General features: G+C 42.5%; 1 protein-coding gene across 1 annotated transcript in view; it reads right to left on the reverse strand.

Moving 5' to 3' along the window:
* plpp4 (phospholipid phosphatase 4) overlaps window positions 1-22,937 on the reverse strand; it is a gene marked incomplete at both ends in the record, with an annotated part of 76,819 nt that overhangs the window by 20,501 nt on the left and 33,381 nt on the right. The window contains 2 exons of the mRNA XM_080537048.1: window positions 4,836-4,926; window positions 15,099-15,207. Of these exons, the coding sequence (XP_080393174.1) occupies window positions 4,836-4,926; window positions 15,099-15,207 (200 nt within the window). The remainder of the gene's footprint in view (window positions 1-4,835; window positions 4,927-15,098; window positions 15,208-22,937) is intronic.

Genomic DNA, 22,937 nt, shown 5'->3' on the forward strand with positions numbered 1-22,937 from the left:
AATTATGACTGAAAAATATTATTTTATTTATTTCTCAGACAAAAACTACAAAATACTGTCAAATTAAATTGCACAATGCTCAGTGGCAGAAGGCTGCAAGCAGCTGACGTGGGGTACAAGTTTAACGTGTGGACAAAACACTATAATATGGTGATATTATGTGGTTCTAACCCGGCCTCTCTCACTGCAACGTCCATATTCCTTGCATTGTCCGAAACAAATATCGCGCTTATTTTTGCATTTCACCGATTTAAATCGTGACATAATCAACTGCATCGCGATCAGTGTTGCCACAGTTACTTTGAAAAAGTATTCTGATTACTGATTACTCCTTTAAAAAGTAATCTAGTTACTTTACTGATTACTTGATTTTAAAAGTAACTAAGTTAGATTACTAGTTACTTTTTTAGTTACTATTGGCAGCTGCCTAGGCACCCGACCCCCCCCCCCCACCCCCGCAACATAAAAATGAAAACTGGTTTTGCCAAAACTCACTTTATTTTAACAGTAACTTAAATTACATCATTAAACTTTAAACAATAACTTAAAACAACAAAATAAAGAGTCTTTCTTTGCCTCACCCAACATAAATACTTGTTTTTAAACAATAAAATAAATATAATCTTTATTTAACAGTAACTAGCAAGGAGTGGTTTCACAAAACCTAAAACCTACCCTGACCATTCAGATATGATCCTAATATAATCCTAATCCTAAACTGGGTGAGTCTGAGTTTATCAAAGAAGAGTGAACTCAGCTGTCAAGACTGGAAGGAGGCCATGAACACGCTACGGAGGCCATGAACACGCTATGGAGGCCATGAACACACTATGAGTGAAACAGTGGAGAGGGGCGAGTAAACCAGTGGTTGTATCTCATTAACAGAAGCTTCTCAAACCTCTTGTCAGAAAGTCTGTTCCTTCTAGGCGTCTAGCGAGAACTACAATATGATAACTACAATATGATAACTACAATATGAGAACTACAATATGAGAACTACAATATGAGAACTACAATATGAGAACTACAATATGAGAACTACAATATGAGAACTACAGTAGGAGAACTACAATATGAGAACTACAATATGAGAACTACAGTATGAGAACTACAATATGATAACTACAATATGAGAACTACAGTATGAGAACTACAATATGAGAACTACAATATGAGAACTACAATATGTACAACGAACATTTATGTTCTTGTCATCCTTTGCTGACACAAACTCAAAATAATTCTTATATTTCCAGCTATTTAACGCATATCTCTGTTCTCGCTCCATTGTGTAGGCTACGCTTCTGTTTACACTGTGCAATCAGCGTGGTGATACACGTGAGCGATGACGCGACACTCCTCATTAATATGTATGAGTGCCTTGATTCAAGGTCCCTCATTGGCTATGATACGCGAGTCCATTTTAGCGGAGAGGGCTTTCCATAGCAACCTCGTGTTGAAAACGTGAGCACTGACGTCACTCCCCAAGACGCGAGAAAAGCAAACAAATGTTTGTTTACTATCGAACATTACAAAGAAATACTGCATTTAGCCTAAGTTATGAGGTAGTAACGCACAGTCACTTGAATAAGTAACTTTAATCCGATTACTGATTTGGAAATAGTATCGCGTTAGAATACTTGTTACTGAAAAAGTATTCAGATTAGAGTAACGCGTGCGTTACCGGCATCACTGATCGCGATGCATCGTTACATCCCTCATCGTTAAATCTCTCACGATGGATCATTTCAATTTTAATAAATCTGCCGAAATGTCTAAAAACTTGTTTTCACTTTGTCATTACGGGGTATTGTGTGTGAATTCATTAAAATGTAATCCATTTTTGAATTGAGTTTATAACACAACATAAAAAGTGATGGGCTTGTGTTGACTTTCTATAGCCACTGCATTTCCCCAAGCTGTGGAGTGGAACGTTAAGCTGTTATTAAACAGCTTGTTAATTTGGGCAAGCTCCATACGGCTCAAAGAGAACAAAATGAGATGTGTTCCGTTTGACCAATTCAATTTGCTCAGGAGCCCAGCCTTCCCAGGCAAAAACAGGAGATTAATTGCAATGTGTTTCCTTTCTCCTTCTCTCTCTTGGAGGAAGCCAACCGGTACAGGACTCGAGATGACGGGCTGGTTGCTAAATCACGCCGTGCTACTGTACAGTACATATCTGCCTTTCTGTTGTTCTCTCTCTCACTGGACTGGAAACGAGAGCCCAGAGACTCGTTTGCAGTCATAATAAGATTGTTACCAATGTAAAAACATCTTGTCTCAAGTCTCACTGGCTGCCAATATAAAGTATCATCTATCCATGCCATCTGTTAAATATCTAAAAGGCATTCTGTATTCTAAATGCAATCTGGTGACTGATACTGAGATTTACTATTAAAAGAAGTAGAAGCCGCACACTCTAGTTCCAGATGCAAAAATGTGTTTTTAATATGACAACGGTTTCGTCCGTAGCCTAAAAATGTAAGACTTGACACGGCCCGAAACCGTTGTTATATTAACCCCACATTTTTGCATCTGGAACTAGAGTGTGCGACTTCTACTTCTTTTAGTAGTATTTTGTTCCGTTGCCACTCGCAGGGGCGGATTTAGGATCGTAGGAGATCCGGGGCTTAGCCCAGAGGGAGAATATAATGTGCTCGCGGAGCGCGCCGAATTTTTTTGCCTTCAACCTTCAACTTACCACCACCTTAAAGCGGACAAAAGGCACTGGAGAACACATATACATTCACACCCTTTAATGAAGCAAACTAATTGTGGTGGTTCTGGGCACAGAGGGAGGTCAGCACACGTAGCTCCCCCTGTCAGTCACCATCATTTATATTTGTATAGAATTACATAATTGATGGGCTGAGGCTAGTTATGTTACAGTATGTATATCAGGGCAGACTCTGTGCTCACCACTTATATTGTATTTAGAGTCTTGTCCTGTGTTATATGACGATATATTACATGTATTGTTGGCCTGTGTATAGTACTGTGAAATCAAATCCCCCCTGGGACATTAAACAAACTATTATCCTTTGTTTGATTTCTTACCATGTACCGTAACAGTACCTTGCTATGTTTCATTTTCATTATAACATAACGTTATGTTATGATAGCCAGCTAGCATTAGCAAACCGGAAAAGTAGTGTCAGTGAGTCAGTCACCTTTCTAATAAGATTCACAAACCTGAAACATCATCTATGTCATCACTGCTGGTGAAGTCATTGTTGTCAGCTGCTGATACGGCTGCTGCAACAGTTCTTGGCGCTTGTTTTGTTGAAAACAACTTTGGGATATCCATCCTTACAATTGTGCAAGTCAGGCACTGATTGAGATCACTTCTTCTTCAGGGCAGGGCAGGCTACGCAGTATGCAGGCTAATGTCGCGCAGCTGCTGCCTCTCTGTTGGACTCCGGTACTGCACGTTACTCACGAGAGTTTTTTATTTTTTTATTTTAAGTAAAACATTCGGGGCTTTTCAGAAAACATCCGGGGCTTGAGCCCCAGTAGCCACCCCCTAGCGCCGCCCCTGGTTGCCAGCACCTCGCCCACCTTTTCTGCGGTGTGCGTTCTCTTCTTTTCCAATTTGATATGAGGTTTACACAATTATTGTACACAGTAATTAGAGGTGGTTGTGGTTATTGGGCGGCATGGTGTGGTTTTGAGGCGGTATATTCACTTCACCTCATGGAAGAACAAACAGAGTAAGGATGACAGTATTGCTCTGTGATACAGGTCCTGTAGATTACTGTAGATGATTAAAGCATCGCAGCCATTCCATGCGCTGTGTTGAATGCACTGTTGAAAAGCCTGGCCTAATATCAGTTGTGGCTGCATGCTATTTACCATAATGATCTCACTAAATGCCTGTTCATTTACATTTCTCTGAGAGATGTTTATAAGGGATTATGAGACACTTGTGAAAACCTTTAGCTGACTAAGGGTGGGTTTCCCAGTTAAAACTAAAGCTAGACTAAAATGCATCTTCAATGGAGATTCTTTATTGAACATGTTACTTCAACAAATGTTACTTCAACAAACCAGCCCTTAGTCCAGCAACAGGCTTAATCTGTGTCCAGTTAACCAGCCATTGATGTATCGCTGCGTATCAGCAGTCAGTTACCATTAATGGGATCATTGTACCTTTGATGAAATACCAACTTGTCTTCCATTAGAAGTATCAAGGGGGCCACTGTGAAATGTAATGCTCTGCCAAGAGTCATAATTTGAATTGGCGTTCCTAAATGAATGTGAGGTCTCAGAATAATAGCCTGCTTTCCCGCTCGTTTTACTCTCCGCAGATTGATGGTCCTCTCTACAGTCTGATAAACCCAGTAGTCCTCTATTCTCTGTAATAGGGTTGTTAAGTACTACGCAGGACTGTAATCTTTACTGCACTGTGCAGCCGTCCTCTCTCTCTCACTCTGTGCATCTGCTTAATTGGATTTGTGTTAAACCTTCTTTACTTAATGCTTTCTGTTGTGCTTCAGCCTCTCCGGGGGCCTCCCGGCACACAAAGGAGAAAGGGGTAAAACCAACAGAATGCTCAGGGTGCTTGTTCAGAGTTAAACAAATAGCATGAAAAAGTATAAACGGATGTAAGCAGCACGCATGGTTGCTTTTTCCATTAAATCCTCTACCTTGTCTCTTAGTGGTGCTTTGGTGACCACAGAGATGGAACAGATATTTCAAATCTGCGACGTAAAACACAGTTTCTGGAGACCAGCGGAGATACAGTAGGCCTAGATCAATAGAACAATAGCACTGCGGAGGAGGAGGAAGGTAAAAAGCGTGGTGAGATTACTCAGAGAACACTCTGCAGTACCTACCTAGACAGGCTTCTTTGATTTCTGTCTTGTCTGTCCGGCGAATGATCTTCACTACGAATATCACAGCCAATGGGGTGAGAAATGAAATCGCCTGAGAAGAGGAAGAACAAAACAATGTAATCAAGAGACATACAACACATGTATTTGTCCACCACATGTATGTGCCCATATGTGACACATTCTAATGCTTTGGTCCTCATGTCGGGATCCGATGTAATGATCAGACTTTTCTTTCGAAAAATGTGAATACATTTCCGCGTTGTTTTAAATCAACGACACATCGCTAGTCAACTAACACAGCTTGTGTTGTGAGCCTGCTAACAATGTAAAGTAGTGTTATAGTTAACCAGGTAGCGGTGGGGATTACTCACCCAATCCAGAAAAATCTGAACGTTTTGATTGGTTGCCGACATGCGGACCAAAATTGATCAGACTGTGTCACACATGTATCATCATTATGCACTGTGCATCCATCAGAGGCTCAGTTATTACATTGCTGTTGCCGATTACAGAAACTCTTCATCATTTCCCAGGGAGGTCCACTAACTCTATTTTCTAAACTAGTGACAAAATGACTTTTCTTGTGCAGCACGACAAATCTTGCTCCTGAGACTCGGGTTCTAAAGGAAGCGTTCTGTTTAGCCTTCAGTCAATGTCACTTGGAGACTAGGAGACTCTGGCATTCTCAACTACCAGATACTTATTCTGAGATAGAGATCCTTGAACCAAAGAGGCCGTTTACTGTCTGGATCTGGGTTGAGGGATGACTAGTGTTGAAAAAAGGAGGCCTGATGAATTACTTAGGCCTATACTGATCAATAAGAGCTGTGATTATAATTATTTAGCAGGTAGGAAGGTAGGAACACACTTTTTACTTTCTTGTCTTTAAATGTGCTGTGCTGCTCATTATACTTGTGCAAAGCAAACAGTCCTATTGGGGCATCAGGCCTTATTCTGCTTGTTACTCTGCTTGTTTGCGTCCCTAAAGTGACAGATATAAATGGGTCTACGCATGAACTGTTATACTATCATTGGTAGAGAGAAAGATATAGATATTCACAGTGGAAGCCTAGTAATACCTAATAACCTTGGTACACAGGTGAGGAAGCCAGGATACCTGATCTTTAAGTGACCATAGAATAGAGACAGACTTTCTATTCTAAGAAACGGAGGTACTGTGTGGATTAAGAAAGGTGTTATATTCATTAAGAGGGCCTTAATGGAATGGGATAAGACATGGAATAGTTTAGTAATGGTTCATAAATTGATCGAGTCTTGTGTCTTATTAAGTATCATTATATATGATAAAAAGTAATAGGTAATATATAAAAGGATATAAATTAATGTGATATTTGTATGGTACTGAAATCTAAAATAGTAAAGGCCCCTATAGTTTAGTATCATCATTCTCCTTATTGGGATTTCCTATCTGATTGGGTTGAGCAGCCTTGAGTAGGATTCAGACATAATAACTCTTATATATCTTCTTGCTCTTGGATGAGTGGGCTTGTAGCTTTTGCAGCCATGGTTACAGTGTCTGAGTGTGTGTGTCTGTGTGTGTGTGTGTGTGTGTGTGTGTGTGTGTGTGTCAACATGAACCTGATGGTCTGTTGTATGTCCTCATAAGGCTTTAAAGTTCCCTCATTTCAGGGACAATTTAGCAGAGTTGACAGAATGACGGAGTGTTTCCTGGTGATGCATAACCTCCCCCTCTGTTTCATACCCACATATTTTACTCTCCTGTCGTTGACCGAGATGCTCGGCCGTTCAATTTGTGACAGCTATCGTCATTCTTTATGAGCCAGATTGAGAACAGGAATTCAGGAACTTTATGGAGTGCAGTTATTAGATGATGTATGTGGGCGTGGCACTCGAGATGATTGGCACATGGAGGGCAGTTATTAGATGATGTATGTGGGCCGTGGCACTCGAGATGATTGGCACATGGAGGGCTCTGGGTATTGATGGTTGTGATGACAGAGATGACAAACAATAAACACTTGAATGCAATTAAATATTATGAATGTATTATATTTTATACTTTTTTGTTTATAATTTTAATAATTGGTATTATTTATTATTTATTATTAATATGAATATATTATTATGTTAGGATCGTATAGATGTATACAAGCTTCAACAAATTACATGGATTCCACACATGTATATCGTTATATATTCTTGTGGAGCGGTCTTCTCTATCTCTACCTATTGAAATCATGCATAGGGATTAAGAAATCTCCTGGGTCGTACAGTGAGGGAATTAAGTCTTCAACACATTTTTTTTTAAAATTCAACATAGGTCCATTGCAGCTATTGACATGAAATTTTGACCAGACATTGGTATTAACTCAATAAAACCACAGCTAAAGAAAATAAATAAATAAATAAAAAAGAAATATTAACACTCCACTCTGGTGAATCTTTGTCTTCAGTTCCTTCCACAAATGTTCTATTGGATTTAAGTCTGGTGTCTGATTGACTAGGTCAGTCCAACATCTTTATTTCCGTCCTCTTGAACCAATTCAGTCTCCTTTGCAGTATGTTTTGGATCGTTGTCCTGCTGGAAGATCCACCCACCTCTCATCCTCATCATCCTGGTGGATGGCAACAGATTCTTCTCAAGAATTTCCCAGTACATGGCTCCATTCACCTTCCCTTCGATAATTTGGATTCTACCAGTACCATGTGAAGAGAAACAGCCCCAAAACATGATGCATTCACCTCCGAACTTTACCGTAGGTATGGCATTTTTAGGATTAAGCCATTTCTCCTCCAAACAGGAGGAATTGCCGAAAAGTTAGATTTTTGTCTTGTCTGACCAGACTACATTCCCCCAGTAATCTACAGGCTTCTCCAAATGTTCTGTAGCAAACTTAGAACGAGCTTCAACATGCCTTTTCTACAGTAATGGAGTCTTCCGGGGTGATCGTGCGTGGAGACTGTGACAGTGGAGTGCATTGCCTATTGTTTTCTTTGTGACAACTGTACTGTTACTTCCAGGTCTTTCTGGAGCTCTGCTCGAGTGGCTCTTGGGCTACTCTTTATTTTTTTTAATACATTTATTTTTGATTTTATCCCCTTTTCATCCAATTTAGTATCCAATTATACCCAACCTAGTGTCCAATTATCCTATTGCGTAGGATCGGCCGCACGCGCACCCCGTGGCCGGCAGCCCAGATGAGAGAGCCGATAGACTAGCTTACCGGCCCCTCGAGTCCAACACTGTTATTCCGGCACCAGACGGGGGCGGTGTTGCGCGACGGATCCTTATCCGGAAATAGCCTATACCATCCTCGGGAGCGGCCGTCCAATATGCTGCTCCCCGTGGGCCCCGGCCATATCCGGGTCTGGCGAGACCGGGTTTCGATCCCAGTCCCCAGTGGGCAGCTTGCACCAGAGACTGATGCTTAGACCGCTGCGCCACCGCGGGGCCCGGGGGGGGGGGTTACTCTTTTGACTAACTTTCTGACTGCACAGTGATGCTCCTTCCGCATGCGGATAACGGCGCCAATGGTGCTTATAGGAACATTAAGGAGTTAGGAGAAATCCGTCTGTAACCAGTGCCATTACTATGCTGCTCAACCTTGTGAAGGTCTTGGGAGAGCTCTTTGCCTCTACCCATCATGAGATGTTTCTTGAAGAAAAGCTTGGCGACAAATGATTTGTTTACTTGCATTCAGAGGTGGGAAACAAACTCTTTTTCCAAAGAGTGGAAGTACTTACCCACCGACATGCACTAACCCAGACGATTCTAATTATCACAGGCAGGAGAACTCATTAGTGGCATAAGCTGGTTTAATGTTCTTCTAAAAGTGTTCAATACTTTGCCACATTATTGCCCATAGCCTTGTTATGGATTGGAACATTATAATTGCTTTAGCTGTGTTTTATTGAGTTAATGCCAATGTCTGGTCTAATTTAGAATTGATAACTAATATAGAAGAACTAAGAACTAATATATTCATGTGAATAGCTGCAATGGAAATACAGTATATTGAATTTAAAAGTGTTGATCTGTTGAACACTTATTTCCTCCTCTGTCAAAGGGGAAAAGGGGGGCCCTTCTCTGTCAGACATAAATTATAACATAAACCAGCTTTAGCCTAATCTAGTCCAGACAAGGATATAAAATGCAACATGATGAACTATTCATGCTGACTATCGCAGCAGGGTCCAAGTATCAAGAACACCCAGAGGCTCGAGTGGAGAAATAATTCACCACTAAATTTCATCACACAGGAAGTTATTGTACACACTCACTGATAAGCAAATAAATGTGTCTCTGCCTGATAAAGTGCCTTTGAAGTCCATTTGGACCGGGTTGGAAACAAAGCATATCGAGGCGACTTGAGTCTGCATGTAAAACACACAGTAATATACACACCACAAGTGACATGAATATCTAAGTTTGGGTTACAGGTGTGGCAAATGGCAGGGAGCGACGAGGGGAGTGATAATTGAACGGAGGCAATGTATCAGACTGTTTTGGCTGAGGACCCAGCCACTATCGTAGTAAGGATAGTGGACTTTTGAATAGATACCTGAACACCCCCCACCCCCCCTCCCGGTGTAAATAACCTCCTCTAATAAAATTCCCCATTGCATTTGAATTGTACTTTGTGTGTGTGTGGACCGTCACTATGGTGATGACTAATGGGGATCCGTTTAAATAAACAAACAAATAACCCAATCTTGCGGAGGGGCCACAGGGGGAACAGCTGAGCCCCACCCAGAATCAGGAGCTGACTGAGTTGGTCGGCCGGAACCAGGACGTGTTTCTCAAGTGACTCAGGACACGCTGATCTGGTACTGTGGTGGCAAACGAGGGGTTAATATTTGAAAACAATGGATTGGATTTGTACTTTGTACTTGCACTGTTTTCACCAATGACGGCATAATGTGTTTTCCAGTGTCAAACTTCCTCCAAAACATGTTTCTAAAACTCGGTGTGGTGCCTCCCCATAGTGTTGGTGCCGAAAGCAATCGGCACCATACGGTTCTGTAATGATTTTAGGAAGCTAAATGAGATATCCAAGTTTGATGCCTACCCCATTCCCTGAATTGATAGAACAGCTAGATAGAACGGCTCGCTTAAGAGCACGCCCGACCTGACAAAAGGTTATTTATTGCTCCTGAAGCACTGGAGAAAACCACTTTCGCCACTCCTGACGGGGTGCTGTTCCACTACAGGAAGCTAGCTGCCCTTTGGATTGTACACCTTCTGGAGATTGATGGACCGCGTGCTCCGTCCCCGTCATGAGTACGCGCCGGCCTACCTAGAGGATATTGTCATCTATGGGAGCGAGTGGGAGACCCACCTGAACCAGGTGAGGGCAGTGTTGCAGGCCTTACAGGGCTAACAGCCAGCCCTAGAGTTGAGGGGGGATGTGGGGGGATGTCATCCCCCCTGAAATAAAAAACATCCAAAATCATCCCCCTTCTAAAACTGCCATCCCCCCTTTCCATCCCAATGTCATTTTATCAATGAATGTGGTATTACTGCTATTTCGGCATTTAATTTTGCGCATATTGAGTAAAATACTGTGGGCAAGGGCTCACGCACACATGCAATGACATTTTTACCAAGTCACTGACGCTGTGGGGATGCTAAAATTGTCCCCATATGATAAAATCCACCATCCCCCCTGAATATCTTTTACAACTTGAGTACTGCTAACAGCTAACCCAAAGACATGTTGGCCCGGCCTGCAGGAGGCTGAGTACCGTTGCCGTCCTCTCCTCTATCTCTCTACCTTTCTACATCTTCTAACATCAAAGGACCACAATGGAAATAAGCCTCTGGCTTTCTTGTGTTATCCTTGACGTTTTGTTTTCTTCTCTTTTACATGAGTATGATTTTTATGCTCCCTTGAAGCCGATAACTGTTACTATTCCCCATTTTCGAGAGGGGGTATGTAAAACCTGAGGTGAAGAAAGTAGCTCTAGGCGATAAGAGACTGGCCCCACCCCCCTCACCAAGAAGCAGGTTACGCCCATTTGTGGGATTAACTAATTATTACCGGATGTTTACTTCCCTGCCTCCCTAGCCAGCCCCACTGACGGATCTGACAAGGACCAGTCTGCCTGCCCAGGTACCCTAACCCTAACCCTCCACCGAGGAGACAGAGAAAGCCTTCCAGGACCTAAAGGGTGCACTGTGTTTGGCACCTGTGCTGGTGACCCCAGACTTCTTCAAACCACTGGTGGTGCAGACCGATGCGTCCGAAACATGGGTGGCTGTCAGGATTGGGGGTTCGCTCTATTGTTTGAGCGACCCTTTGACGCCCCCTTTGGTGTATGTATGTATTTCTGTCTGTCCAAATGACTGTGATTGTTATCAGGTGTGAATGGTTAGTCATTGTCTACTTATGCTTCCTAGTACAGGCATTTTGTGAGAAAAGAGGGGGGAACCTCAGACAAATTGCAACAGAAAATCTTTCAACTGTTTATTGCTCATAAATGTCTCCTATATGACATATAAAAAGTCTTAAGAAATCCAAGTGGTGGAAAGTATATATTTTTTTACCATAACCTGGTAACACGTTTTTGCTTCCGAAAATGACATTATAAAGCTTTAAAATGTTGAAACTTTAATCGAATCACTAAATTAATATACTTTTATAACATTTATTTTTTCGCACTTTTATTCAGAAATTGTATTTATCAGACTTTTATTCAGATTTATTTTTTCGTCTGAAATTTTATTTTTTTTGACTTTTATTCTGAAATTTTATTTTTCGGACTTTAATTCCGAAATATTTTTTTCACACTTTTATTCCAAAATTTTATTTTTCAGACTTTTATTCTGAAATTTTATTTTTCAGACTTTTATTCTGAAATTGTATTTATCAGACTTTTATTCTGAATTTAAATTTTTTGGACTTAGTACTGCATCCAACTCCATGTCTCATGTAAAACAGTTTCTGGGTGATTGTGAACAGTATTGAACACTTTGTGTGGACATCAGACAAGAAGACATGCATAAACACATTATTTAACATGGGCGTCAATGGGAAATTGTGGCATCACCAGTTTCAGTATTTTTCAATACTTTCCACCACTTGGATTTCTTAAGACATAATGTTATGAAGGACATATCCATGAGACTAGGACAGTTGAAAGAGTTTCTGTTGCAATTTGTCTGAGGTCATTGTATAATGCCTGTACTATCCCTGTGTCTTCCCTCTGTGTCAGTTGTTCACTATATATAATATATATTATTATGTCATGTGAGTAGTGTGTGTGTCTTCATAGCCTTATCGTTCCTCGCCTGTATGGAAGTTAAGTACTGAGAGACTGTTGCTGAGATCATTGCCTTGCCTTTTGCTATTTAAGGAGTTTTGGAGACTACGCCTTCTCCTATTTAGTTTTGTCGTTTATTGTTCGGTTGTGTTATATTCGCTTACTCAAATAAATACCTTTTATTTTGAATTCTACCTCTGAATCCTGTCTCCTATGTTCTGCACTGCACCTGGGTCCAACTACTTTAGCTACTCATAACAGGTGGGTGCCATCCTATCACAGCTACAAGGAGGTGAGGAACAATTATCCAGAAGCTGCTGCCGTGGCAACAAAGACATTCCATGTTGGAGAAGGAATGTCTAGCAATCATTTCAGCCACTTCCATCAGGCCGCTGTTATAGAACTCCACTGGCCCGGAAAAACACATATAAAAAATCATTCATTCCCACTGCAACCACCGCCCTGAACATTTTAAAATAGGAAGCACACTGTTTTTCTTACTATTATTTTTAAATGACTAGACTTTTTAAATAGGCACTATATTTTATAAACACTGTTATATCTGTCTGTTTTTATTGTATGTGTGTGACCTATGTGTGTTTTTAATGTGGATAACGTATTCATGAACTGCACAAAGCCTGTCAAAGGAGAATTTCTGTCACTCTGTGACAGACAATAAAGCAATCTTGAATCTTGAATCTTGAATCAATGTCTGGCACTGGAGATACGCTGAGATATTACCTATTTTGGACAGCACTTCACCCTTGTAACGGATCAGGCACCACAGGATTGGATGTCATGGATATGTGGGCTGGTTGTCACCTGCTGGTCCCTAATCTTACAGCCCCTTGTCTTCTCTGTCGTCCACAGGTCAGGTGCAGCCCATGGGAATGAATGCAGATGCCCTCTCCCGTAGGGATGCTCTAGGGAGCTAGACCTCCCCTCCCTCCTGGTCAGAGCGGAGGGGGTGGGGGTGGTGGTGTGTGGCAGACGGCAGGGAGAGGTGAGGGGAATGGGGGGGGGGCGGTAATTGAAGGGAGGTATCTTGCAGCCTGCTTGCTCCACCCCGGAACCTTTTTATGGACTTCTCGTCTCAACGGGTCACACCTGGGAATCGTTAAGCCACCAGGGCTTGGAGATAAGAGGGGACAGGCTTCCCAGACGAGAGAGAAATATCTGTATGATTACCCGCTGTGACCTGGACGGTCGGATTAACCCATCCCGTGTATCGAACCATTGTGGCTGAGGACCCTCTGCTGGAATACCCCTGGATAACAGACAAAGGACTCTGAGTAAGGACTGAATAGATAGCACACCCTTGAGCCTGCTACACATGTTAAGACGGCGCTGTAGCTCAAGGACTGATAAGTGAATACAGTATGTGACTGATGGCAGCTGGGTTTGTTGCAACTGTGTGTGTTGGCTACCAAGCCTTATCCGTTGCCTAAGCAACAAGCACATATTAACACTGGTAAATAAATATATAATAATTATAATTGAGTTCATAAAGGTGGAATAAAAGGCTCTTTAGACCAATAATGTTATGCCGAGAAGTCCAGTGTCAAGCCGCATCTTTCCCAAGCCACTGTTATCATCTTACACTGTATATTTGATTATGCTGCTTATGTTTAATGTGCCTGAAACCAGAAGAGCTGCTTCCTATGTTATGTTTGAAGAACAAGAAAAAGAGAGGAGCTTAAAATGGTGGTGGGGATTGCAAACTGAATCTTCTTTCAAACTGGGAATTGAATGCACATTCTCACCTGTGAAATGATGGCATCTAAAGGATGCTTAGTTAAATTATTTTTTTGTGCGAAGCAAGTGGGTTGTGTTGCGCATAAAGCAGGGGGCAGAGCGAAACAGGAGGGGCATTGTGAGAGGCTGTAATGGATTTTTTCATCTTATAAATGTTTTAACATTATATGTATTGTATGTATTCCTGTGGTATTCATTTTCACACAGAATGTGACAGTATGTTCCATGAGGAGTGTTCCAGTGGGATTGTTGTGAGTCTGACTGTCCTGTTTGTGAACACAGAGCTGTTTGGGCCTTGTGTTCATAAACAGTTTGTTTAGGACTCGCTGTCGGTCCCCCGAGAACTTACTCCCTATTCTCAGACTCGTTATCAATGTTATGATGACTATGTTAACAATATCAATTGTACTATGTGAGTTTTGTGTCAGTCATTGAAAGCTTCCCATTGAGAAGTTGACTGTCCGCTCTAGAGCTGTAAAAGATCATTTTCTTCAATAAATACTATACCTAGATTAAAAGCAAGTTCCTATCTTGAGTCTCATTAATTAATCCATGACAAGGCTCATGTAAAACTACAGCAAAAACTTTAGGTGAGCGGTGACTTCCTGCCAACGTCCTGGCCTCAGTGTTCACTTCCTACACCACCAGAATCTCAATTGAAAGATGAGATTCTGTGTTCCAAGATTATTCAAGGACCGTGATCAATATGGCTCTGATGCACTTTTATATATCTATTTATATCTATTGACTAAAGCTTAGCGCATAGCCCAACAGAGACTTGGATGCTTCACAGGACATTGATCATCCTGAACGAGTAATTTCTATGGTGCACAGATAACCCCAGTAAACTTTGGATGAATATTTCATGTGTAAAGTGTTTTATTTATTTCGCAATTAAGTACAAGGAGTAACAGAGTAAGTTTACATTTAGTCCTCATGTCCTCAATACATTTCCGCGTTGTTGAAAATCAATGACACGTTGCTAGTCAACTAACACAGCTTGTTTTGTGAGCCCGCTAACAATGTAAAGTAGTGTTCTAGTTAGGCTAACTAGGTAGCAGTGGGGATTACTCACCCAATCCATTGCGTTGCAGTATTTTGGCTTGACTAGCGAGTTTGTGTTGTGATTCGTATTTACGTATTCGTATTCGTATCTAGTTCCATGTTTCAAAAGAAAAGTCTGAACATTTTGATTGGTTGCCAACATGCGGACCAAACGATCACTGTGTCACAAGTATGTAAGACCTTGCTAATTGTACTTACAAACATGACCCTCTTGGGGATGTGGTCAGACTCCACCAGAGGGTTCTTGTAGAGCCACAGCTCCTCTGGCTGGATCACTCTCTCAAAGGGCTCCAGGAACTCTGTGAATCTGAGGAGAGGCAAAGACACACATCTTTCTCATCTTATCTTATCTGAAGTCCGCCACTCCTTTCGTGTCTCAAACATATCAGTTATGCTCTGACAATGGACAGCGTGTCCAGGGACGCTCTGTGTAGAACGAAGAGGAGCATTTAATTCAGAGTACAATTTCTGCCGAGGGTGAATTGATATTGAACAATTGTACTGGTCTGCTAAACTTGGATGAAGGGTTTAAATAACTTTGAGACAGACAGCTGTGTAACTGTGATGGCCTTAAGCCTGGGACAAGCCGCCAACTTCTACCACAGCCGTGCGTGTGTGTTTAATTTTGGCGGCCATGTTAACAGGTTAGAGCAGACACATAGCCTGCCTGAGCAGTGGGGTAGTCTAGTTGTTTCTAGTGGGTATAGTGTGATTTTCCCCTCCCAGCCTCATATCGTTCATTTTGAAACGCCATAAAAATAAATATGCGCTCCATGTCTAACGTTACATATCTAACATGACGTTATATATACTAACATTATGTTATAAGGCTGATCTGTGCATGATAGTTCTGCATTTTGACATATTTCATGTTGCATCTCCCCCCCGTTGATGGTATATGACGCTATAGTCAGTACCAATGGTCCAAAATTCAAGTGCTTCGTAACACAGACGGGGTGAATTTTATGAATGAAAGTGAAAGTTCTGTCACAAAACGCCGTTACGTATCCTCGCACATTTGGGTATATGGAAATCCTTGGCCTTTCCTAGTGGGTATGCGGCGTAGTCCTGCGTATCACGTAGACTACACCACTGCGCCTGAGCCACGTGTGTCCAGTGTGTCCAATGTTGGCTGCAGTCTGGCTGCAGTCTCTCAAAAAAAAAATGCGTGCCACGTGCATGAAAATGATCAGTTGATAGTCATATTGCCCTCATACCAGCAACATACACTACAGTTTCAATGTCTACATCTGTAAATATGTCATAAACAGGGGTGCACATAACTGGTGCGCCAGTGCGCATGCGTCGCCAAAATGCATCCTGCGCGGAAGATCAGCCGCATGAACGCGCTCTTGCGCACCAACAGCTGGAAGCGCTGGGAGAGGAATTTACTTCCTCAAAATCTACCTGCTGACTGCTGACTGCTGCATCACTGCAAGCCCCACTAAGTAACTATTTGCCGTCCCCGACGAGTAATCCATCACAACAGTCGACCGACGACGACCACGGCGACTCCCCTCACGAAAACATTCGGAAAGTATCGTAAATCGTACTTTCATTCCGCGTATCGCACGGTTATCACGCCGCGGCGCCGCCACGTGAAAATTCAGTCCCGAACGACTCGTCGCTAAAAGGAAAAACAACACCAAGGGACTTCACGTTTCTTTTCTCTGAAGCTTTCAAACTTTCAGACGTTTGTTTTACAGCTTCATTATCGCACATAGACCCCTGACCCAGGATATGGTTGGGAATTCTATTAGAGAGAAGAAAAAAAAAGACTTTGTTGCACAATCAAAATAATGAGCTATTTAAAGTGATAGCCTGCCCTACAACATCCTCTACCATGGTTGAAATTGAGGACAGTATTAACAGCAGTAAAGAGAGCAGTGATGAAGATGATTAAGCTTGTAGCATAAATAAATGCTTAGGCTGTAACTTTTTGTTGAAAAGTTGATTTCAGTGTTTACAGAACAGAGCAGTGCTTAAAGAGATGTCCGTTGATTTCATTGTGTTTAAAGAACAGACATTCAGTTAGTGCTTAAAGAGATGTCAGTTGATTTCATTGTGTTTAAAGGAGTCTGACAGACGTTCATGCTTAAAGAGCATTTTGCATTTGTTTATTTTGTTTTGCACACAATCATTTGTTCGTTCATCTTAATTTATGAATAAATGTCGTTTTGCTTCTATAAGTTATCCATGTATCCCTTTTTTATCCATCCTGTGGGACGGGTCGTGACTCGCGAGCTCGGGGAGCACCAAGCAGCATCCCTAGGTGCTCCTCTGAGCACTGGCCCCAAAAAGTTATGTGCACCCCTGGTCATAAACGTTTGTTTTAACTCAACACTTGTCGCGCTATCTGTTTCAAATTAAAAGCCTTATAGGTAGTATTATACTATAGTAGGTATACTATGTATACGGTAGTCATAGCAGAAACCCCAATTAGGCTACAATTATATTATGTTATTAAGATAAAAGAACATCAGGTGAAGGGCAGTCTTTTTCCAGTGATCTCTCTCTCTCTCCCTCCCTCTCTCTCTCCCCTGCTCTGAACGAGGTTAAACAAAAAACGACACGACCACTTTTCGAACCGCTCATTAAGGACGGATGATGGATTATAATGAAGTGAAATGAACCATTACATTATTGAGGGCCATTATCAAAGGCAAACTCAATGTACAAACACAGGGCTGGCAGTAGCAGCTCGGCACCAGAGCCGCCACACCAGAAACACTGGTGTCTGTTTAGCCGCGGCACCTCCGCCACGCACACGCACTGCTGAGGTAGAGGTCAGGTGAGGTAGAGGAGGTCAGCTGAGGTAGAGGAGGTCAGGTGAGGTAGAGGAGGTGAGGTGAGGTAGAGGTCAGAGGTCAGGTGAGGTAGAGGAGGTCAGGTGAGGTAGAGGTCAGATGAGGTAGAGGTAGAGCTCTGCGATGAGTCCCAAGCCTAACACCCAAAACACTTTCACGAAAGCGTTCTGCTGTGTAAGACGCATATCAAGCGCTTTAAATTAGTATGCCCCAACTTCCTCCCAGGCCTCTCCCTTGCTACCCAGGGATTTGTCAAACCTGACCTTGTTCCCTCTCTCTGAACAAACAAAGGTTTTCTGTCACCCCACACACAACCTTTCTATCTCTCCCTGAGGGCTTTGGTCTCCGGCCAGGACGTACCTAGAGAGACTCTGAAATCAAGTGGAAAAAACCCGACCAGCACAGAGAAGAAAACTTAATCTGTGATTGAGAGGGCTGTGTGGTGAAGGACCCAGGAGCAGAGTGGAGACCAGGGGCCTCATGTATAAAACTGGGCGTTTATACGGTTGCGTACGTAAAAAGGTTTACGCACAAACATATTCTAATGTATAACACATTGCGTACCCACGTCCCAATTCCTAATTAGTCTTGGGAAACACCTGTGAGACAATACGTGACGTTAGAATTATAAGGTTCTATCTCCATTTTTGGTCAAGATTGAGTTTCTGATCCGTTAGGTGTTTATTAATGCCTGTGTGGTGTTATTTTTTAAATGTTGACATTTTTTAGTTAGTAATTCATAAAATACAAAGGTTCAATCTCACAAAACATAATGGAATGTAAAAACTTTGACGCTCAATATCTCTGAACAGCCCTAAACGGAGATAGAACCTTATAATCAAGGGTGCACATAACTGGTGCGCCAGTGCGCATGCGTCGCCAAAATGCATCCTGCGCGGAAGATCAGCCGCATGAACGCGCTCTTGCGCACCAACAGCTGGAAGCGCTGGGAGAGGAATTTACTTCCTCAAAATCTACCTGCTGACTGCTGACTGCTGCATCACTGCAAGCCCCACTAAGTAACTATTTGCCGTCCCCGACGAGTAATCCATCACAACAGTCGACCGACGACGACCACGGCGACTCCCCTCACGAAAACATTCGGAAAGTATCGTAAATCGTACTTTCATTCCGCGTATCGCACGGTTATCACGCCGCGGCGCCGCCACGTGAAAATTCAGTCCCGAACGACTCGTCGCTAAAAGGAAAAACAACACCAAGGGACTTCACGTTTCTTTTCTCTGAAGCTTTCAAACTTTCAGACGTTTGTTTTACAGCTTCATTATCGCACATAGACCCCTGACCCAGGATATGGTTGGGAATTCTATTAGAGAGAAGAAAAAAAAAGACTTTGTTGCACAATCAAAATAATGAGCTATTTAAAGTGATAGCCTGCCCTACAACATCCTCTACCATGGTTGAAATTGAGGACAGTATTAACAGCAGTAAAGAGAGCAGTGATGAAGATGATTAAGCTTGTAGCATAAATAAATGCTTAGGCTGTAACTTTTTGTTGAAAAGTTGATTTCAGTGTTTACAGAACAGAGCAGTGCTTAAAGAGATGTCCGTTGATTTCATTGTGTTTAAAGAACAGACATTCAGTTAGTGCTTAAAGAGATGTCAGTTGATTTCATTGTGTTTAAAGGAGTCTGACAGACGTTCATGCTTAAAGAGCATTTTGCATTTGTTTATTTTGTTTTGCACACAATCATTTGTTCGTTCATCTTAATTTATGAATAAATGTCGTTTTGCTTCTATAAGTTATCCATGTATCCCTTTTTTATCCATCCTGTGGGACGGGTCGTGACTCGCGAGCTCGGGGAGCACCAAGCAGCATCCCTAGGTGCTCCTCTGAGCACTGGCCCCAAAAAGTTATGTGCACCCCTGCTTATAATTCTAAGCTCCCGACCTGTGACACAATAGTCTCTGGGGTGATTTTGGCTGCTCACTGGCTGCCAGGTGGAACCGTGACAGACTGTAGTTTTTCAAGATAAAGGTAGAAAAGTTATATGTGTATATTTGTAAGTCTAATAATGATTTGTGTGTGTACTGTTCATTTACTGTTATTTCTCTACAAGCAAAATGGTTCGGATGAAGACTGCTTTGCTTTTCACCTGGGTATGAATGAATGAATGAATGAATGGTCTTTATTGTCATTAATACAGTAGAGTACAGGTACCAAACAACGACATTTGTGAGGGGGGGCTCCCCTGGTGCTAGGAAAGAAAAATAATTACTAAAAACAAGAGGGGAAAAGAGCTGGTTGACATAAATAAAGGCTATATACACTATCCACTATACTATACTATACAAATAAAACACTGTGCTGTACTCTATGCTATGCTATAAATATCCTAACATTTCCTATCTCTGAACCTTATGTACACGAGGGTTGTCATATTGCACATGGTATTATTGCACATTCATTTAAAGTGTCGCAGTTTGCAGGTTTGAAATGTTCACAGTTGTATTTCAATATTGCACTTATGATTACAATCTAGTAGCTGCCATCAAATTGTCTAGATTGTCCAGGGCCTAGAACCTAGGTCTTTGCTGTGTTCAGGGCCTGAATGGCCCTAGGGTAGAAGCTTAGCTTCAGTCTGTTTGTCCTTGCGAACATGGTCCTGAACTGCCTGTTCGAGGGCAGCCGAACAAAGTGTTCGTTCCCAGGGTGGGATGGGTCCCTGGAGATCTTGGTGTACTAGATGGGTACTGTAAAGTTCTGTATCCTCACAGAATGATTCATGATGTGAATAACTCTGATAATGATACAACATTCTCTTTAGATTCCTACTTTCTGCCAACACTTCCCTGATTGTTATGACTCGTTTAGAGAGAATGTTATTAAAGATCCCAGGGATGATCGACTCAAACTCATTGACATGCATGCTCAGATAAAGTCAGTCATACCTCCACATCCCTCCACATCCCTCCCCTAGTGCCCCCCCCCCCTCTCAGTCATTAACCACAGTATACAGTATATAGAGTAGGTATACCTGTCACTCTACAAGCCTTATCTCCTGCATGGGAGATAAGCCACATTGACTTAATGAGCTTCTGCAGACGCAAACACACACACACACACACACACACACACACACACACACACACACACACACAGACACGTATGACTGAGCTGCTGGAGAAAAATTCAAAGGTGCTCTCTGATCTCTTAATGTCACGATACAGAGCATGGATCACCAATGTGTGCGTTCTAAAGGTCACAGGTTCTAAAGATGTTAATAAATCCGTCTGTCAGCTCATTATTGGCGAGTAGCCTCCTACACAACCCGATGCAAAGCTGCAACCTTGCTCCTCTGGTGGTGCACTGAATGCCCTCTCTTGTTCAGTTAGAGTTCGGTTCATAATTCCACTGGCATGTCCATATCCAGGTTTCAAGCTAAAAAATTACTTACAAATGGTTTATGATTTCACCAGCTGGTGTCACATAATGTCCACAAAGACCACAATCCTCCTCCTCTCAGTACACCTCTTTTCAAAATGTAGCATTGTGCCATTATGAAGCGTGGGGCTAGTTGAGGCAGGGCACTCTAAGTAGAGTGGCGCAGCTGTCAGGTGACGGGACAGCTGGGTTTTCACACGTATGCAAAAAACATCCATCACATTTTCAGGAAGGACGAGGCTCAAACGCAGCCAAATTGGAGCACTCCATCATAGTTAAACAGCGTGACCTGCCCGATGGTACTGGCTGTGAGAATGAAGTTTTGTTGGTCGTCCCACCCATCGTCCCAACCTCCACCTGCACGGTCGCTCTGTATTCAGCCTGCCTACATGGGGGCGGAGGGGTTAGGGGGGGTTGATAAGTCATGGGCTTCCAGCCATATTGGTATGTGTATGTTATGGTAGTTTAAAGTCCAGGCAGAGAGCAGAGCCATCCAATTATACCAAGCTTATGAAACTGGTTAAGCAGACATGAGTGTCCAGACTGAAATACTGTTATACTGTATGGGAAATAATTGGAAAAGAAGACAACGAACACCGCAGAAAACTTGGCTGAGATGCCCAACGGAACGGAATACTATTAGAAGTAGAAGCCGCACACTCTAGTTCCAGGTGCAAAAAATGTGGTTTTAATATGACAACGGTTTCGACTTGACAAAGGCTACGGCCGAAACCGTTGTCATATTAAAACCACACTTTTGGTATCTGGAACTAGAGTGTGCGGCTTCTACTTCTTTTAATACTGTATGGACATTCACAAGTCAAGTCAAGGTCGATGTACCGTGTAGGGTGACAGGTGAATCTTGACACAAATGCCTTTTTCATATCGAAAAGTAATTACCTTTTTTTCCGTCTTTCAAATTCCAGCATTGAGTCATATGTATTCCTCTGGTGGAGGAGTATAAAATCCCCTCTTCAGGCAGATCAATAAAACCCCACAAAGGATTTCCCCTGGCTGGATTTCCCCTGGCTGTGGTCGAATTGGCTTTCGATGTCTTCACTCATTCATAGTCTGCATATACTACTACGGGTTCAATACAGGCGCTGGTGATGTCTCACAGCCAAACCCAGAGTTTAGTAAGTAAAGAGATGATATTTATTTAATTATTTCATTCATACTGGATATGACAACAATGATGTTGCCATTGAGATCTGCCATCCAATATGTGTCACAGTGACATCCAAGACAGGTCATGACAGCGTGGACATTCATCACTATAATGGCTCCAATGATGCTCCCAATAATCATTAGTGGAGCTAATGGCAGAGCGGAGAACAAAGATTACCCCGGGTAATGTCAGAGTGCCTGATGGGATAGCTCAGAGCGCCACACATAGAAGGCCGACAGGAAATGACCCACGCCGCACGCTCTCCATTTTATCCAGCTGAGGATTGACTGTGTGTGTGTGTCTGTGTGTCTGTATCTGTGTCTGTGTGTGTGTGTGTGTGTGTGTGTGTGTGTGCGTGCATGCGTGCGCGTGTGTGCATGTGTCTGTGTGTGTCTGTGTGTGGTGTGTGTGGTGTGCGTGTGTGCGTGTGTCTATGTGTGGTGTGTGTGGTGTGTGTGGTGTGCGTGCGTGTGTGTGTGTGTGTGTGTGTGTGTGTGTGTGTGTGGTGTGGTGTGTGGTGTGTGTGGTGTGTGTGTGGTGTGTGTGGTGCGTGCGTGCGTGCGTGCGTGTGTCTGTGTGTGGTGCGTGTGTGGTGTGTGTGATGTGTGTGGTGTGTGTGGTGTGTGTGTGTGGTGTGTGGTGTGTGTGGTGTGTGTGTC

The sequence above is a fragment of the Nansenia antarctica genome, assembly GCF_963989245.1.
Source record: "Nansenia antarctica genome assembly, chromosome: 1".
Taxonomy (NCBI): Eukaryota; Metazoa; Chordata; class Actinopteri; order Argentiniformes; family Microstomatidae; genus Nansenia; species Nansenia antarctica.